Source organism: Phycodurus eques, chromosome 1, assembly GCF_024500275.1.
Source record: "Phycodurus eques isolate BA_2022a chromosome 1, UOR_Pequ_1.1, whole genome shotgun sequence".
NCBI classification, from domain to species: domain Eukaryota; kingdom Metazoa; phylum Chordata; class Actinopteri; order Syngnathiformes; family Syngnathidae; genus Phycodurus; species Phycodurus eques.
In genome coordinates this window covers 14,146,605-14,162,872 of record NC_084525.1, presented here as the reverse complement: position 1 = coordinate 14,162,872, position 16,268 = coordinate 14,146,605, and the positions used below count along the sequence as shown (strand labels likewise).

At 42.3% G+C, this 16,268-nt stretch overlaps 1 protein-coding gene across 12 annotated transcripts in view; it reads right to left on the bottom strand.

Moving 5' to 3' along the window:
• Positions 1 to 16,268, bottom strand: part of LOC133403748 (membrane-associated guanylate kinase, WW and PDZ domain-containing protein 1-like) — a 126,536-nt gene that overhangs the window by 33,358 nt on the left and 76,910 nt on the right. For 7 of the 12 annotated variants that reach the window (XM_061678944.1, XM_061678952.1, XM_061678975.1 and 4 more), the window contains 5 exons: positions 12,679 to 12,736; positions 12,424 to 12,539; positions 9,811 to 9,933; positions 8,767 to 8,952; positions 7,654 to 8,265 (listed from right to left, as the gene is read on the bottom strand). In XM_061678944.1, the coding sequence (XP_061534928.1) occupies positions 7,654 to 8,265; positions 8,767 to 8,952; positions 9,811 to 9,933; positions 12,424 to 12,539; positions 12,679 to 12,736 (1,095 nt within the window). The remainder of the gene's footprint in view (positions 1 to 7,653; positions 8,266 to 8,766; positions 8,953 to 9,810; positions 9,934 to 12,423; positions 12,540 to 12,678; positions 12,737 to 16,268) is intronic. The other 5 variants (XM_061678960.1, XM_061678967.1, XM_061679004.1 and 2 more) reach the window with 1 other exon arrangement.

Sequence of the window (16,268 nt, the reverse complement as noted above, 5' to 3'; positions counted from 1 at the left end):
TGCAGCAGAAAGACAAGAACTCATTGCTTGGCCTGGCCTCCTTTTTAAGGGGAGGATCTGGCGTGTGAAAACACCAGATGTTGTTGATTATTGTCATTTATAGGGGTTAAACTTCAGAGGAAAGTTTGGTAGTTTATTATTGTAGTGTATTATTGTAATGTTATTATCCAGGTTATTAAAAATGAATGGAGTCATGGTTGAGTTCACACATGGGTATTTATTTTTGTGATAGGCGTAAATCTGGCGTGACGGGCGGTGTAAACCTGCACAGAGTCGTGTTAAACCGGGTGTGGTAATTTCGTAGACAGGCGCAAGGCATCTTTTTTTAAAAGAGTGAGTTCTGTGCCGCTGTGGCCATGAACACAGCTGACTTCAATCATGTCCAATCAAAGCGGCTCCTCTAATTCCCTTTTAATATGCCGAACTCACAGTCTGACATGGAGACGTCTCTGTGTGGAAGAAGACAATGCATAATTGCAGCGATCCGTGCATTGTCACTGTTCTTGGCCGGTGTGGCAACAGACAATGTGAGGCGGTACCCTTATTAAATACAGATGTGTGAAAACCGCTGGCGTCTTAAATATGTCCACTGACATCATATATCTATCCCCGATCGTTCGTGTGCACCCCCCTCATAACTGTTGCGGCCATGTGGGATATCATTACAAAAATAAAACTAAAATAAAGCCAAAAATAAAAGCAATAGTAATAATGGGTTCAATGAATTTTTTTTTTTTACAACAATTCAGAGGGTCTGATGCCAGCTATTCACATATTTATGAACGGAATACGGAATACAGCCACTACAAGTCAGTGGAGCTCATTATCGATGTCTGCCTGCAACACCGATCAAATGCACCAAAATCGCATTACACCAGCCATCCACCTTGCACCAAAAGTTAGACATGGTCTCAGCAGGCATAAGTCTAGACTAAGTTTCCGCCACCAAATGACAATGCACCGGAAACACCATCGTTATGCTGGAACGCCAGGCTTGTTGCAGTGCAAATTTGTAAACACGTGCAGCATACGCACCTTTATGTGCTTTGCCACAGATGCGCCATCTACAAAAATAGAGCCCACTGTCTTGATGACATAAATAAATAATGCTCAGCTATTAGAGAGCCCCGATCTTCAAACATGACTTGTTTCATATCTACAACCTTTCATCGCGTAAAAGATTATGGACCTGAAAATCACTCCCAGCACCCTTGTTTGGACCTCAGTCGTTTTCAAACCTTTATTTTGATATAGGCTTTCCAGCTCTGTCTATTCATTCATGCACCGTAACTTTTCACTATAATCTATTTGACATGCTATAATGTATTGGTGAGTAATTAGCAACATTATTTAATAAAAGCTCTTATATACAAGTTGTAAAAGACTCATATGGTTTAACACTGGTACACGTTATTATGCAGGCATTTGCCACATGTTAACCAGTTCTTTTTCTGTTCACTTCCATTGTAAAGGTTTCTGGGTGTTTCAAAGCCACGATTGAGAAAATAATTTTTCTTGAATTCCGTCATTACTGGGCGCCTTGATGCAGTGGCCATTTATGCAATAACATTACTATTAGATGAGCTACTGTGACATGGTGAAAGTCACTGATCTGGGACACTAAAATGCCCAACAGGTTCTTTTTTTCCTCTTAGTGGGCTTTGAGCAAATTGATAAAAATACGATAACCTCTTTAGCTGAAGTATACTTTGTTCTTCTTTGCTTTGTTAAAGCATCATCAGCTCATACAAAGTCCCTTGCAGTGCTTTCAGATCTGTTCAAGCCAGTTCCACTCTCTTCTCACTGCCGCTATCCTATAGTTCCACTTGCACAGTGGAAACATGATCCTCAACCTTCTTATTTAAGCCTCTTAGTTCCTCTGATTGCTGCTCACGAATGATCATGAGCTACCTACTCATGACATTTCTTTCAACTGAAATCGAGAATAGCTGCAATGTTTTTTTGTTTGTTTGTTTGTTAAACGTCAGAACAAAAAAGGTCCATCACAATTCAATGAAAAAAGCATACTTAGTCTGCACTGCTTTTTCTTTCATCCGAAGTTGAAATGCTGCAGGTTTTTCAGTGGCAAGGTCCGTGTAGGTGTGCTTGTTGTCAGAAAACAAATGAACACACAAAAAAAATCAATTTGTGCGTCATGACAAATTAATTGCAGGTCCTCATGGTGGTATCGGTGCGATAATACAGTCATGCAGACACAAACAAAGAAGACTACTGTGAGTCACTCAGTAAGCTGCAGTAATATTCGTTTTTTTTCTCGCAGATATCTGTTGGTCAAAGGGTTATAACACCATAACAGCAATGCTATTCGTCAGCCTGTCTATAGTGGTTACCATTTTGCTAGCATTAAGCTAGCGGACTTTAAGAAAATTATGTGGGTGTTTTAAATAGAAAACGTGTGATTTTCTTTGTTTTATGTTTAGTTTGATAGTACACTTTAACTGGTAGTGGAATTAAACAGCTTGTAGACTCTTTTCTAAAGATTGTTCCCTATGCCAAACAGTCGCTTGCTAAAAGTATGGTCTCGTACTTCAAGGCATCACTGTATACAAATCAGAGCTCAGGTATCCATTTGACCGGTACATTGCAGCCCATTATAGAACGATTAAGGAACTGCTTCATTTTTCAAAAAAAAAAAAAAATGGAACATGCTTCTCCGCTTTTGTGAACTCCTGTCCTGCATCCTTTGGCCGCTCATCTGGAAATGCAGTAATGACATTGCAGTGTCAAACTGAAGAAAGATGATATGCAGCCTGGACCACTGACAGCTTGAGACTCATCTCCCTTATGCAATAATTGCTCTCGTCCTACAGTTGGTTTCTATGCACATCCATTGTTGTTTTGGTCATAACATCAGCCAGCATTCTGTCTCTCTCGCTCTCTCTCTCTTGCTCTGTCTCTCTCTCTCTCTCTCTCTCTCTCTCACACACACACACACACACACACACACACACACACACGTAATGATGCTGACATTTAACACAACATAGCTTTGTTATTCGAGCAGCGGAGCACAAGGTCAACACATTAGAGAGCATAATTCATGTGGGCTGCTTACACCAAACCTGCCAGTAATTGGGGTCCAGGTCGCGGCGTTTAACAACAGAAATGATTGAAGACAAATGATGAACTGTGTGTGTTCAGTGGCTACATTACCACTAGGAAAACTATTCTGGATTTGACATTTAATCGAAAAAACATTTTGCACACTACTGGCACCAGTCAACACTTTTCCATCGCTATCCTTAATCACCCTAACCTGCTACACATCCTTCCCATCTCTATCAGTGCTTCTACCTCTGCTCTTTTGGATCACTCTATGTTGCTGTCTCTTCTGGAAGAAAGTGTTCACTACAGCCATTTCCATCCTTTTTGCAAAGTCTACCACCATCTGTCCCTCCAAATTCCTTTCCTGTATGCCAAACTTACCCATCACTTCTTCATCAGCCCTGTTTCCTTCACCCACGTCCATTACAATATGCACCAATCACAAGTCTCTCTCTGTTTGGGATTATCAGAACTACTTTGTCTAGTTCCATCCAGAATTTCTCATACCTGTCCGGCATAGCCACTAATCACATTATACATAACACCCTCAATTTTAAGTTTCAGCCTCATCATTCAATCGGATCCTCTTTTCACCTCCAAGACATTCTTAGCTAACGCTTCGTTTAAAATAACCCCTACTCCATTTCTCTTCCTATAGACACCATGGTAAAATAATTTGAACCACACTCATAAACCTCTAGCCTTTCCACCTAGTGTTCTGGACACACAATATAGAACGGCTGAAATAAGTATTTAATGGGTCACCATTGTTCTCACTAAATATACTTCCAAAGCTGAAAATTTCACCAGTTAGGAGCATCCCAAGTAATCCACACATACAAAGAAAGTGGAACAAATAAGATGAGAAATTAAGTTGAATGTAAAAATGTGAAATGAAACAGGGAAAAGGTATTGAACACATGAAGAAAGGGAGGTGCAAAAATGCATGGAAAGCCAAGACTGTCATGGGTGTGTGTTCTGGTTGTTGTCTTCCGCCTGTCTCGTACACACCTGCTCCTGAGAGCATCTTCACCACCTGTGCCTCGTTCACCCTAATTACCCCTTGCATTTATTCTCGTGTCTCATTCTTCCTAGTCTCCAGTTCGTTGTACCTTGTCGTCGCGTTCCAGGATTCCTTGTTTCCATTTCACCGACTCACAGTAAGACGCAACCGTGTTCCGATTATCGACTTTGCCTTTTTGCCTCACGTTTTTGTATACTGTTGCCTTTTCGGATTTCATGCCTGTGTACCGACCTCTGCCCGTATATTAAACCTCTCTTTTTGAAATTGTCCATTTGTAGTGGAGTCGTGCATTTTTTGGGTCCTATCCTCTGTTCTGTTCATGACAAAGACAACACCTAAAATCTATCAATAATCAAACAGCGGTCCAGCCACTTCTCAGTGCAAATGAATATCAGCTGGTTCAGTCCTAATTGATGGCCTACAAAAAGGTCTCACTGCCAAGGTGTGAGTCAAGACACATCTCATGATGGAGAGCACAGAGCTGTCGCAAGACCATTGCAAACTAATTATGGCAAAACATAACGATGGCATTGGTTACAGGCGCATATCTACGCTTCTGAACGTTCCAGTGAGCATGTTTGGGGGTATATTAAGTAAGTGGAAAGCCAATCATACCACCATAAATTTGCCTCGATCAGGTGCTGCTCGCAAGATTACTGACAGAGGAGTGCAAAGAATAATCAAAAGTGTTATCCAAAACATACTGCCAAAGAAACTCTCAATTGGTTTCAAAGAAAAAAAATAAAGCTATTAGAATGGCCCAGCCAATCACCTGACTTGAATCTAATCGATGGAAAGAATTGAAACTCAAGGTCCATAAAAAAAGCCCACGGAACCTTCAAGATTTGAAGACTGCTTGTGTGGAGGAATGAAAAATCCCACCAGAGTAAATAAATACCAGTTAGTGTGTTCAATACTTTTTCCCTGTGTGATTTCACATTATTACACACAACTTAATTTCTGATCTTATTTGATCTACTTTCTTTGTATGTATGGCTCACTTGGGTTGTTCCCAACATCTGGTGAAATTTTCATGTGAATAGGACCTTTGGAAATGTATTTGAGAAAAATGGTGACATGTTAAATACTTATTTCAGCCGCTGTATCTCATAATCATCATGTCTACCAAATCCCAACCTTTTCATGTCATAGTCTCAACATTCAAAGTCTATGCTTTGTGCTTTCCTCTTCTCTTTCTGCATAAGAACCGTATTTATATTATATAACCTTATTTCCATCTCTCATTCATCTTCGACTTCATCTTCGATCCACAGTCGCTGAATTTCCACCGGCGCCCTGCAAGTTAACGGCGCCGGTGGCGGATGTCGTTAACTCGGGCCACGTCCGATCTGATATGGAATTCTTTGGATGAGTGCTCATATTTGTTTGGCAAAGTTTTAAGCCAGATGCCCTTCCTGACGCAACCCTCGGCATTTATCCTGGCTTGGGACCAGCCTACAGTTTGCACTGGCTTGTGCCCCCCATAGGGCTGCTTTTTGAACCAGTATCCTCCTACCTAAAAATTGTTCTTTAATCTAGGCAGAGATTAGGAGCTTTAAGGAACGCTGTTTTGGTACAAAAATAAAAAGCAGAAAAAAAGCACTTCTTGCGTGGCACGGTGACCAAATGGTGAGCACATCCGCCTCACATTTCAGAGGTTGTGGAGTTTGCATGTTCTCCCCGTGCTCCCTTCCGCTCCGAGCCTCAGCCTACACCGCGCAGAAGTTCCGTGAAGTCAACTCTCAGTCAATTCGGTGAGTGTGAAACAATAAAATACGTCTATGCCAACATTGAGGCAGCTAACAAGTTAAACGGTGGGTTGCACTCTTGCACTGATGGTTTTAACGTTGAGCTGATGACAGACATCCATCCATCCATTTTCTGAGCCGCTTCTCTTCACTAGGGTCGCGGGCGCGCTGGAGCCTATCCCAACTATCATCGGGCAGGAGGCGGGGTACACCCTGAACTGGTTGCCAGCCAATCTCAGGGCACATACAAACAAACAACCATTCGCACTCACAGTCACACCTACAGGCAATTTAGAGTCTCCAATTCATGCATATTTTTGGGATGTGGGAGGAAACCGGAGAAAACCCACGCAGGCACAGGGAGAACATGCAAACTCCACACAGGCGGGGCCGGGGATTGAACCCCGCTCCTCAGAACTGTGAGGCTGACGCTCTAACCAGTCGGCCACCGTGCCACCCAGATGACAGACAGAAAAATAAAATATTTATTATTTTACCATACTGGAAAGAAAATAGAAACATCCACAAGCTTATTACAAGCTTAACATTGAGCTAAAAGTTCAAAGGTCAAACTAGCAACTTTACATCACAATGAATTGGGACAAAATTCACATGAACGTTGTCTCACAGTATCACAAACACTAACCTTGTGCCCCATCGGTGGGTAGGTAAAGGAATCGTTTTCGAGCAATTGGTTACATTACATTGTTACATTACATTACATTACATGTCAAGCAGTTACTTCCGTTCTCAATACTGTAACATTAATGGTAATTTCTGTTTCGTATTATCCATAAGCATTAAATTAGCCGACTTTAGAACATTAAAAATCAGTGTTTAAATTTAGAATATTTAATTGGCTTTCATTATCCAGTATGTCAGTTTTACAGTAAACTTGAACTTGGAATGACAAAGCTTGAAGAAAGCACACTTTATATTTGTGTGGCATCAAAGATACACACACACACGCATATACTGTACACCGATTAAAGGCACATGCTTGTACATGGACACTACAATATATACTGTATTTTCTGTACATTTTTGCTTGCAATTTGTTTTTTGTGTTCAAATAAATTTACAATTTGTTTAAAAAGTGTGTTTTCATACATTGAAGTTTGTTTTCATAACTTGAAATGTGTTTAAAATTTGTGGGAGGGGTAAAACTCATCTTCCATACCGCTTATCCTCACTAGGGTTGCGGGCGTGTTGGAGGCTATCCAAGCTAACTCCAAGCAAGAGGCGGGGTACACCCTGAACTGGTCGCCAGCCAATCGCAGGGCACATACAAACCAACCACACACACTCACGTTCACACCTACGGTCAATTGGCTGGATTTGAACCCAGGACCTCAGCCGTGGGCCAATGCTTAAGCTCATCACCTGCCGCTGTCGGGCACCCAGGTTCAAGACCCCGACTGGACCATCCGCCACCATCCCCCGGACTCACGGTTTTGGTGTCCTTGAGCAAGAAGCTGATACCACGAACTGCTCGCTTCAGCTGCCCCCTACTGCAGTGTGTTCCACTAACAAGTGTGTGTGTTCACTGTGATGGGTAAAATGCAGAGAACAAATTTCGTGTGCATGCATGCATGTTCATGACAATGAAGGTGATTCTTCTTCTTCTCAGAACTGTGAGGCAGACGTGCTAACCAGTCGGCCACCGTGCCGCCAGGGGTAAAGCTATTTTAGCAAATGTTTTTTTTTTTTTTTAATATGGTCTCGCTACATCGTGGGTGGGTCCGGAACATATCCCCCACTATAAAAGGGGGTTCAGTGTATAGTAAAAATGTAATGAAATGAAGCCATGCATACCTCTTTGCACCAGCATTGTGACTTCACTTCCTCGGGGGCACTTGCTCAACAGGTCAACCACCTGGTTGTGGCTCATGTTCTGGACATTTCTTTTGTTAACCTCCATCAGAATGTCCCCCTCCTTGAGGCCACGACAGCGTGGGTAGTCCACGATCTGTTTGACCCGCTGCCCGCCTCCTGTCAGGCTGTCTGCGATGGTGAACCCAAACCCTTTGTCTCCCTTCTCCATGTGGATAGTGATGAGCTCGGGCTGGGTGGCTATAGACGATGCCAGGGTGACCACGTCGCTGGTGTAGCCGTGCAGGCTGTTGGACAAAGCTTCAGTGGACGGGCTGTGCGCCCGCAACTCTCTCTGGCCGTTGAGCGGACCGCTTGGGTTGGAAGGTGAGTCAAAGGTTTCCTGTCCATTGACAATAATAGGCTCCTTGTCTAAGATGGCCACCGAGGTGACCAGACTGGTGTTGGGGTCATCGGGGTCAAAGGGAAGTGGGTAGCCACGGCATAAGGCCAAGTCCACCATGGAGCCAATGGGGATGGATTGGAAAATCTTCACCACCTGAGCGTGGGTGTAACCCAGCACAATGGTATCATTCACACTGACGATGACATCACCTGGATCACAACAAATAAATATTAAAAGAGACATGTCATTTTCCACAAAATAAAATATAGTGCAGCCCAGAATTCGTAGGAGATAGGAACTAAGCTGCGAATGGTGAAAATCTATGTATTTTGTAAAGTGGTTTGTAATTGCCATAAGATGCATTTAAACGGAGAAGGGTTGTATGACGTCTACAGGAATTCAAATGTTCAGAGTGACAAGGTACAAAGGGGTGTGTTCAAATTAAAGAAAGCACAACCCTGATGCCAAGTTATATAAAAGACGATTCAGTACTTAAATTATTCAAAACAAACAAACCACCTTCACATGAGGGTCATCAATAGCATTAGCTAGCATGCTAGCCTAAATAACACACTTGCACAAATTCAACTGATCACCCACATGGGCAAAACAAAATATGCTTACTAACACTTTAGGTACTGGACTTCAGAAAGCAATGGCACTTGGGAAAGAAAACAGTGTCTCCTACTGATGGAAGACATGTACTGCACCTGTCTCCATCTTGCCATCCATGGCTGCAGGTCCGTCTAACACCAGACTCTTGATCTGGAGAAACTCATCTGGCTCATCTCCTCCGACCACAGTGAAGCCAAATCCACGACGGCTCTTCTTCAGCTTGGTGTTGATGAATGTTCCTTTCAGCTCTGCAGGGTTTCTGGTGAAAAACGGCTTCCCCCCTGCAGAGTGTTACAAAAACAACACATTCAAATATGCATTTCACATTTTTTGTTAGAGTGGTACTAATAATCGATCAAAGGCTGACATAATTGTACACCGCAACAGTAAAGTGCAGGCAAAAAACTGCAATCCAGATGTACCGTAATTACTTGTGTATAAAGCACATCCATGTATAATACGCAGAAAATTATAATACCCTCAAAATTCTGGAATACACTTCTACCTATGTATAATGCATTTTTACAATGCATGATTTTGCGTCTACCCATATGATCAAAACATAAAGTATTATCTGTATTTTGTTAGTCTTTTCAAATAATTATTCTGAAGTTAAGCACTTTATTTGAACACGTAATAATTTTTTAATGTATTTACTTGCTCTTATTTTGGAATTTACAGCCCTACTTTTATTTAGTAAATGACACAGTTGTGCTCATATGTTTGATTACCCAGGCAGAATTTGTAAGATTGGTACAGTTCTTTAAAGATAACATCAAGGACTAGGAGAAACACATTTTATTTTATTTTAATGGGAATCAAATTAAACAAGCATTTCAGACAAGCATTATCATTAAACAAAACAAAACCATAAAGAAATTAATGATGGTTGTTGTTCAGTCATCAGTTATATTAAAAAAAATAAACAATATTTCACAAATTCTGCCATGGTATGTTGCCATGCCAATGTATGAGCACAATTGTACATCTATGCAGTCATATGTACCCCAGTGTGGCACGGTCAGCGACTGGTTAGAGCGTCTGCCTCACAGTTCTGAGGACTGGGGTTCAATCCCCGGCCCCGCATGTGTGGAGTTTGCACGATGACCCATGATAGGACTGTGAAACTGGACACTTACGTTTTGCTCCTGTTGGGACCGGAGGTAGATTTGGCTGGACTTGAGGGTCCCTGTAGGTCTCAAGGTGGTTTGGAATGTAGTTTACCAGTGGCGCTGCAGCTGAGGAGTGCTCCTCTATCCACTCTGTAGAGATAAATCCTTCAGGTCAGTCCCCACTTATGCAGCACAAAGTTGAATTTCCATGGCATATATGAATACACATGACAAAGACACAAAAAAGTTAGTCCACACACACTCACAAGACCATTCATTTGATACACAATGTACAATCTATTGAGATTCAACACAAATGAGCTGAAGGATCACTTTTGATAGACATTTTCAAAAAGGTAAACAAAATGCAAACATGTATTGTTTATTATTCTATGATTATATACAATTTCCAACCTACGGCCCATCTCGCAGCTCAAAAAGGTCTCATTATGATGCAGTGCAGCTCTACAGTGCAAACTATGATGACAAAACATATTGTTAATTTAATACAGTACATCTTTCACAGTGGTAATGTAAAGTGAGCATTATTTTCTGTTAAAAAGAATAGCGTTAGTTTTTTTTTTACAGCTCGTCTGTGGGATCGCATTAGATTTACAGGTGTACCAACGCTGTGGTTAGTGAGTGCACATAATGAACATTTAACCTATATGTGCATTTGCTTTATAATTTCATTTATCCTGCCATTTAATGACCCCGTAAAGTCAGAGATTTGTTTCTAAATACAACCCCAATTCCAATGAAGTTGGGATGTTGTGTTAAACATAAATAAAAGCAGAATAGAATGATTTGTAAATCATATTCAATCTATATTTAATTGAATACACTACAAATACAAGATATCTAATGGTCAAACTGATAAACTTGATTGTTTTTAGTAAATAATCATTAACTTAGAATTTTATGGCTGCAACACATTCCAAAAAAGCTGGGACAGGGTCATGATTACCACTGTGTTACATCACCTTTTCTTTTAACAACATTCAATAAACGTTTGGGAACTGAGGACACTAATTGTTGAAGCTTTGTAGGTGGAATTCTTTCCCATTCTTGCTTGATGTACAGCTTCACCTGTACAACAGTCCGGGGTCTCCGTTGTTGTATGTTACGCTTCATAATGCACCACACATTTTCAATGGGAGACAGCTCTGGACTGCAGGAAGGCCAGTCTAGTACCCGCACTCTTTTACTACGAAGCCACGCTTTTGTAACACGTGCAGAATGTGGTTCACAGATGTGTAAGTTACCCATGCCATTGGCACTAACACAGCCCCATACAATCACAGATGCTGGCTTTGGAACTTTGCGTCCATAACAGTCCGGGTGGTTCTTTTCTTATTTGGCCCGGAGGACACAACATCCACAATTTCCAAAAACAATTTGAAATGTGGACTCCTCGGACCACAGACCACTTTTCCACTTTGCATCAGTCCATTTTAGATGAGGTCGGTCCCAGAGAAGCCGGTGGCGTTTCTGGGTGTTGTTGATAAATGGCTTTTGCTTTGCATAGTAGAGTTTCAAGTTGCACTTACGGATGTAGCGCCGAACTGTATTTACTGACATTGTTTTTTTGAAGTGTTCCTGAGCCCATGTGGTGATATCCTTTACACATTGATGTCGGTTTTTGATGCAGTGCCGCCCGAGGGATCGAAGGTCACGAGCATTCAATGTTGGTTTTCAGCTTTGCCGCTTACATGCATTGATTTCTCTCGATTCTCTGGACCTTTTGATGATATTATGTACCGTAGATGATGAAATCCCTAAATTTCTTGCAATTGTACGTTAAGGAACATTGTTCTTAAACTTTTCTACTATTTTCTCACGCACTTGTTCACAAAGAGGTGAACCTCGCCCCATCTTTGCTTGTGAATGACTGAGCAATTCAGGGAAGCTCTTTTTATACCCAATCATGGTACCCACCTGTTCCCAATTAGCCTGTTCACCTGTGGGATGTTCCAAACAGGTGTTTGATGAGCATTCCTCAAATTTCTCAGTCTTTTTTGCCACCTGTCCCAGCTTTTTTTGGAAAGTGTTGCAGCCATAAAAGTCTAAGTTAATGATTATTTGCTAAAAAATAATAAAGTTTATCAGTTTGAACATTAAATATCTTGTCTTTGTAGTGTTTCCAATTAAATATCGGTTGAACATAATTTGCAAATCATTGTATTCTGTTTTTATTTATGTGTAATACAACGTCCCAACTTCATGGAATTGGGGTTGTACATATTCAGCAACTCAATTCAGCAAAGCGAAGCAAAAAAAAAAAAAAAATTAAAAAAAATACATTTATAATATGATGGAGAAAATCTACAATAATTGTAAAACTCTCAAGATAATCGATCTAAAGCAAGAATCAACTTTTAATGCTAAAAGGAAAATTATGTCCAACACATGGATTTTAATCACTAAAATTAAAACCTCAAAAGGCAACACTTGGGCTTTGGACCGGTCTATTTTATTAAATATGTTCAATATATATGATTCATCTGGCATGTGAATTATTTTGTCTTCAAGATACAGCAAAGTGAGGTTCTAGTACCCAAACCCCAGTGAGTAGTGGATGACCAGAGGGACGAGACAGTCACAGACATAAAGAAAGAAAGAAATGGGCAGGAAACCAACCTCGAATGTACCGCTCACCTTCTGGAGGTTGCGGCTGCTGCTGCTGCTCCTGCAGGACTTTTCGACGCCGCGCCTCCACCACTGGGTTCTCGTACTGGGTCTTCCTGTTTATATGACTGACACAGAGGAGAGGAAAGGTTCATTAAAGTTGACAGCTATGTAGTTTAAATGTATAGTAAACTGTATTTCTAAGGAACGACAGCTTGATTTCATTTGGAGCTGTGAGGTGATGTGCCAACAAGGTGATTTACTTACTCGACATAATAAATTCCGTACACTGGGTCATCAATCCTCTCCCATCCTGGCGGCAGCTCTGAAATTAGACACAGAGCGTAAAACAATGAACAACAATCAGCCAGCAGTGAACTACTGTCACAACAAACCAGCACATTGACTGCTACCGGACAAATTGACTATTTGTATAAACAACACTTCGTATGAGTGCTGAGATGATATTTCGATACAATCATTGTCCATAGCCGCCAAAAAGCATCATAATTGAAATCATGACCTACAATTTTTCACCGTCATAATATACAAAGTATTACACTGTAACATTTGTGTCAGGATCTGTGTGATTGGTGAGCATGTTTTAGAAGAGGTGAAACGCTGGACAAAACGGATTGCCTTCCATTGTGAACTGACAAGGCCATTCCAAATGTCACATCCGTGATCGTATGCTGGCATCTCACTTTTTCTTCTCACTGTATTTGATTTTCTACAGAGAATTTCAGAGTGCTCAAGTAAATTGTTTTTTGCAGGGCTGAATTTCATAATCGATAGCTGTCAAATTCTCAGTTGCCAGCAACAATAAAGGCTTTTAGGACAAACATTAACATCTTGTTAAAGACTGAGATCTGCTTCCATTACCTACATACAGTGCCTTCAAAAAGTATTCATAACCCTTGAACCTTTTTAAATTTTGCCATCTTACAACCCCAAACATTTTGAGATTTTATGTGATCGACCAACACAAAGTAGCACATAATTAGAAAGTGGAACGGAAATGATACATAGTTTTCAAAACTTTAAGCAAATAACAATCTGAAAAACATGATGTTTTCAGCCACTTGTGTCAATACTTTGTCGAGTCACATTTTGCTACAACCAACTCTGCTCTTCCCATCAACTCTGACCGGCTTCCCAGTCACTGCAGAAAAAAAGCATTCCCACAGCATGGTTTACAGTGGGCATGGTGTGTTCAGGGTGATGACCAGTGTTACTTTTCTGCCACACATTGCATCTAGGCTAAAAAATAAAAAAATAAAAAAAATAAATCAACTTTGGTCTCATCTGACCAAAGCGCCTTCTTCCACATGAGCAATGTCTCCTACATGGCAAATGGGACTTGCTCACCCTTTCTTTCAACAATGGCTTTCTTCTTGCCACTCTTCCATAAAGGCCACGTTTGTGGAGTGCACGACATATAGTTGTCCTGTGGACAGATTCTCCCACCTGAGCTGTGTATTTCTGCAGCTCGTCCATCGTGACCATGGGCCTCTCTGATGAGTGCTCTCCTTGCTAGTTGTCAGTTTAGGTGTGCGGCCATGTCTTGGTAGGTTTGCAGTTGTGCCATACTTTTTCCATTTTTGCCTGATGCATTCAATGGTGCTCCTTGGGATTTTTTATAACCTAACCCTGCTTTAAACCTCTCCACAACATTATCCCTGACCTGTCTGGTGAGTTCTTTGGTTGTCCTGATTCTGTTGTTCCCTACTTTTCTCGAACAAACCACTGAGGCTTTCACAGAACAAGTGCATTTATACGGTAAAATACACACAGGTGGACTCTATTTACTAATAATCAAATTAAATTAAAACTAATTAGGTGAAGTCTGAAGGCAACTGATTGCACTGGAGTGTATTTAGGGGTATCAGAGTACAAATGCACAACACATTTTTCAGATTGATATTCGCTTAAAATTTTGAAAACCATATATAATTTTCATTCCACTTTACAATTATGTGGTACTTTGTTTTGGTCTATCACAAAAAATCACAACAAAATACATTCAAATTTGTTATTGATTTTGTTTTTTGTTTTTTCAGAGCTCTCAGTGCCATGAGGCACATTAGGCCGCAATTGCGGTTTCTGTAATCCGTAGTTTTTTTTTATGGGAGCAGGTGATTGGCCTACTGTGCAAACCCAGCACCTGGTATTCCTATGTGGTGTCCCATCCAAGTACTAACCACGACCAACCCTGCTTAGCTTCTAAGATTGGACAAGATTGGGCATTCTCAGGGTAGTTCCTAGGAGTTTGTTATTGTAAGGTCACAAAATGTGAAAAAGTTCAACGGCTATGAATTCTGAAAAGAAACTGCAACTCAAGCTTCAAACATCATTTTTGCTGTCCAAATGTTTTCTATGGGCTGAAATATGTGCCAGCAGGAAATACATTTGAATCATTTATATCTATCCATCCATCCATCCATTTTCTTCCACTTATCCAAGGTCAGGTCGCAGAGGCAGTAGCTTTAGCAGGGAAGCCCACACTTCCTTCTCCCCAGCCACTTCATCCATCTCTTCCGGGGGGATCCCGAGCCGTTCCCAGGCCAGCCGTGAGACACAGTCTCTCCAGTGTGTCCTGGGCCGTCCCTGGGGTCTCCTCCCATGCCTGGAACACCGCACCGGGGAGGCACTGCCCCCAATGTCCACGTGATGTTGCGCGCAAACCAGGACAGCCCCACAACATCCAGAGCCTTTAGGAACTCCCGGCTAATCCCATCCACCCCTGGGGCCTTGCCACTGAGGAGCTTTTTAACTACCTCGGTAACCTCAACCCCATAGATAGGAGAGCCCGCCTCAGAGATCTCACACTCTGCTTCCTCATGGGACTGCGTTTCGGTGGAATTGAGGAGGTCTTCGAAGGATTCTCCCCACCAACTCAAAACGTCCCGAGTCAAGGTCAGTAGCGCCCCATTCTCACTATACACAGTGTTGATGGTGCGCTGCTTCCCCATCCGGAAACGCCGGCTGGTGGAACAGAATTTTCTCGAGGCCATTCGAAAGTCATTCTCCATGGCCTCACTGAACTCCTCCCATGCCTGAGTTATTTCCTCAGCGACAACCAAAGCTGCATTCCGCTTAGCCAGCCGGTACCTATCAGCTGCCTCAGACGTCCCACAGGCCAAAAAATACCCTCACAATACGTTTGGACCTGCCAGGCCTAGTGTGTCCTGGTGCGAAGTGCACGTGTGGACACCCTTGTGCTTGAACATTGTGTTCGTTATGGACAATCCGTGATGAGCACATACGTCCAATAACAGAACATCGCTCTGGTTCTGACTGGGGGGCGGGGGGGAGCGTTCCTCCCAATCACGCCCTTCTACGTCTCACTGTCATTGCCCATGTGAGCATTAAAGGTCCCCAGCAGAATGATGGAGTCACCAGCAGGAGCGGTCTCCAGCACACCCTCCAAGGACTCAAAAAAGCTTGGGTACTCTGAATTGCTGTTTCGTCCATAGGCACAAATAACAGTCAGGACCCATCCCCCCCACCCGAGGGCGGAGGGAGTCTACCCTCTCGTCCACCGGGCTGAACCCCAACGGACAGGCACCGAGCCAGGGGGCAATAAGTATACCCACACCTGCTCGACGCCTCTCACCGTGGGCAACTCCCGAGTGGAAGAGAGTCCAACCCCTCTCGAGAGGACTGGTACCAGAGCACAAACTGTGTGTGGAAGCGAGCCTGACTATATATAGTCGGAACCTCTCCACCTCGCACACCAGCTCGGCTCCTTCACTGCCAGAGAGGTGACATTCCACATCCCTAGATCCAGCTTCTGTAGCCGGGGATCGGAGCGCCAAGGTCCCTTACTTCGGTCACCAGCTCACACTGGCCACAGG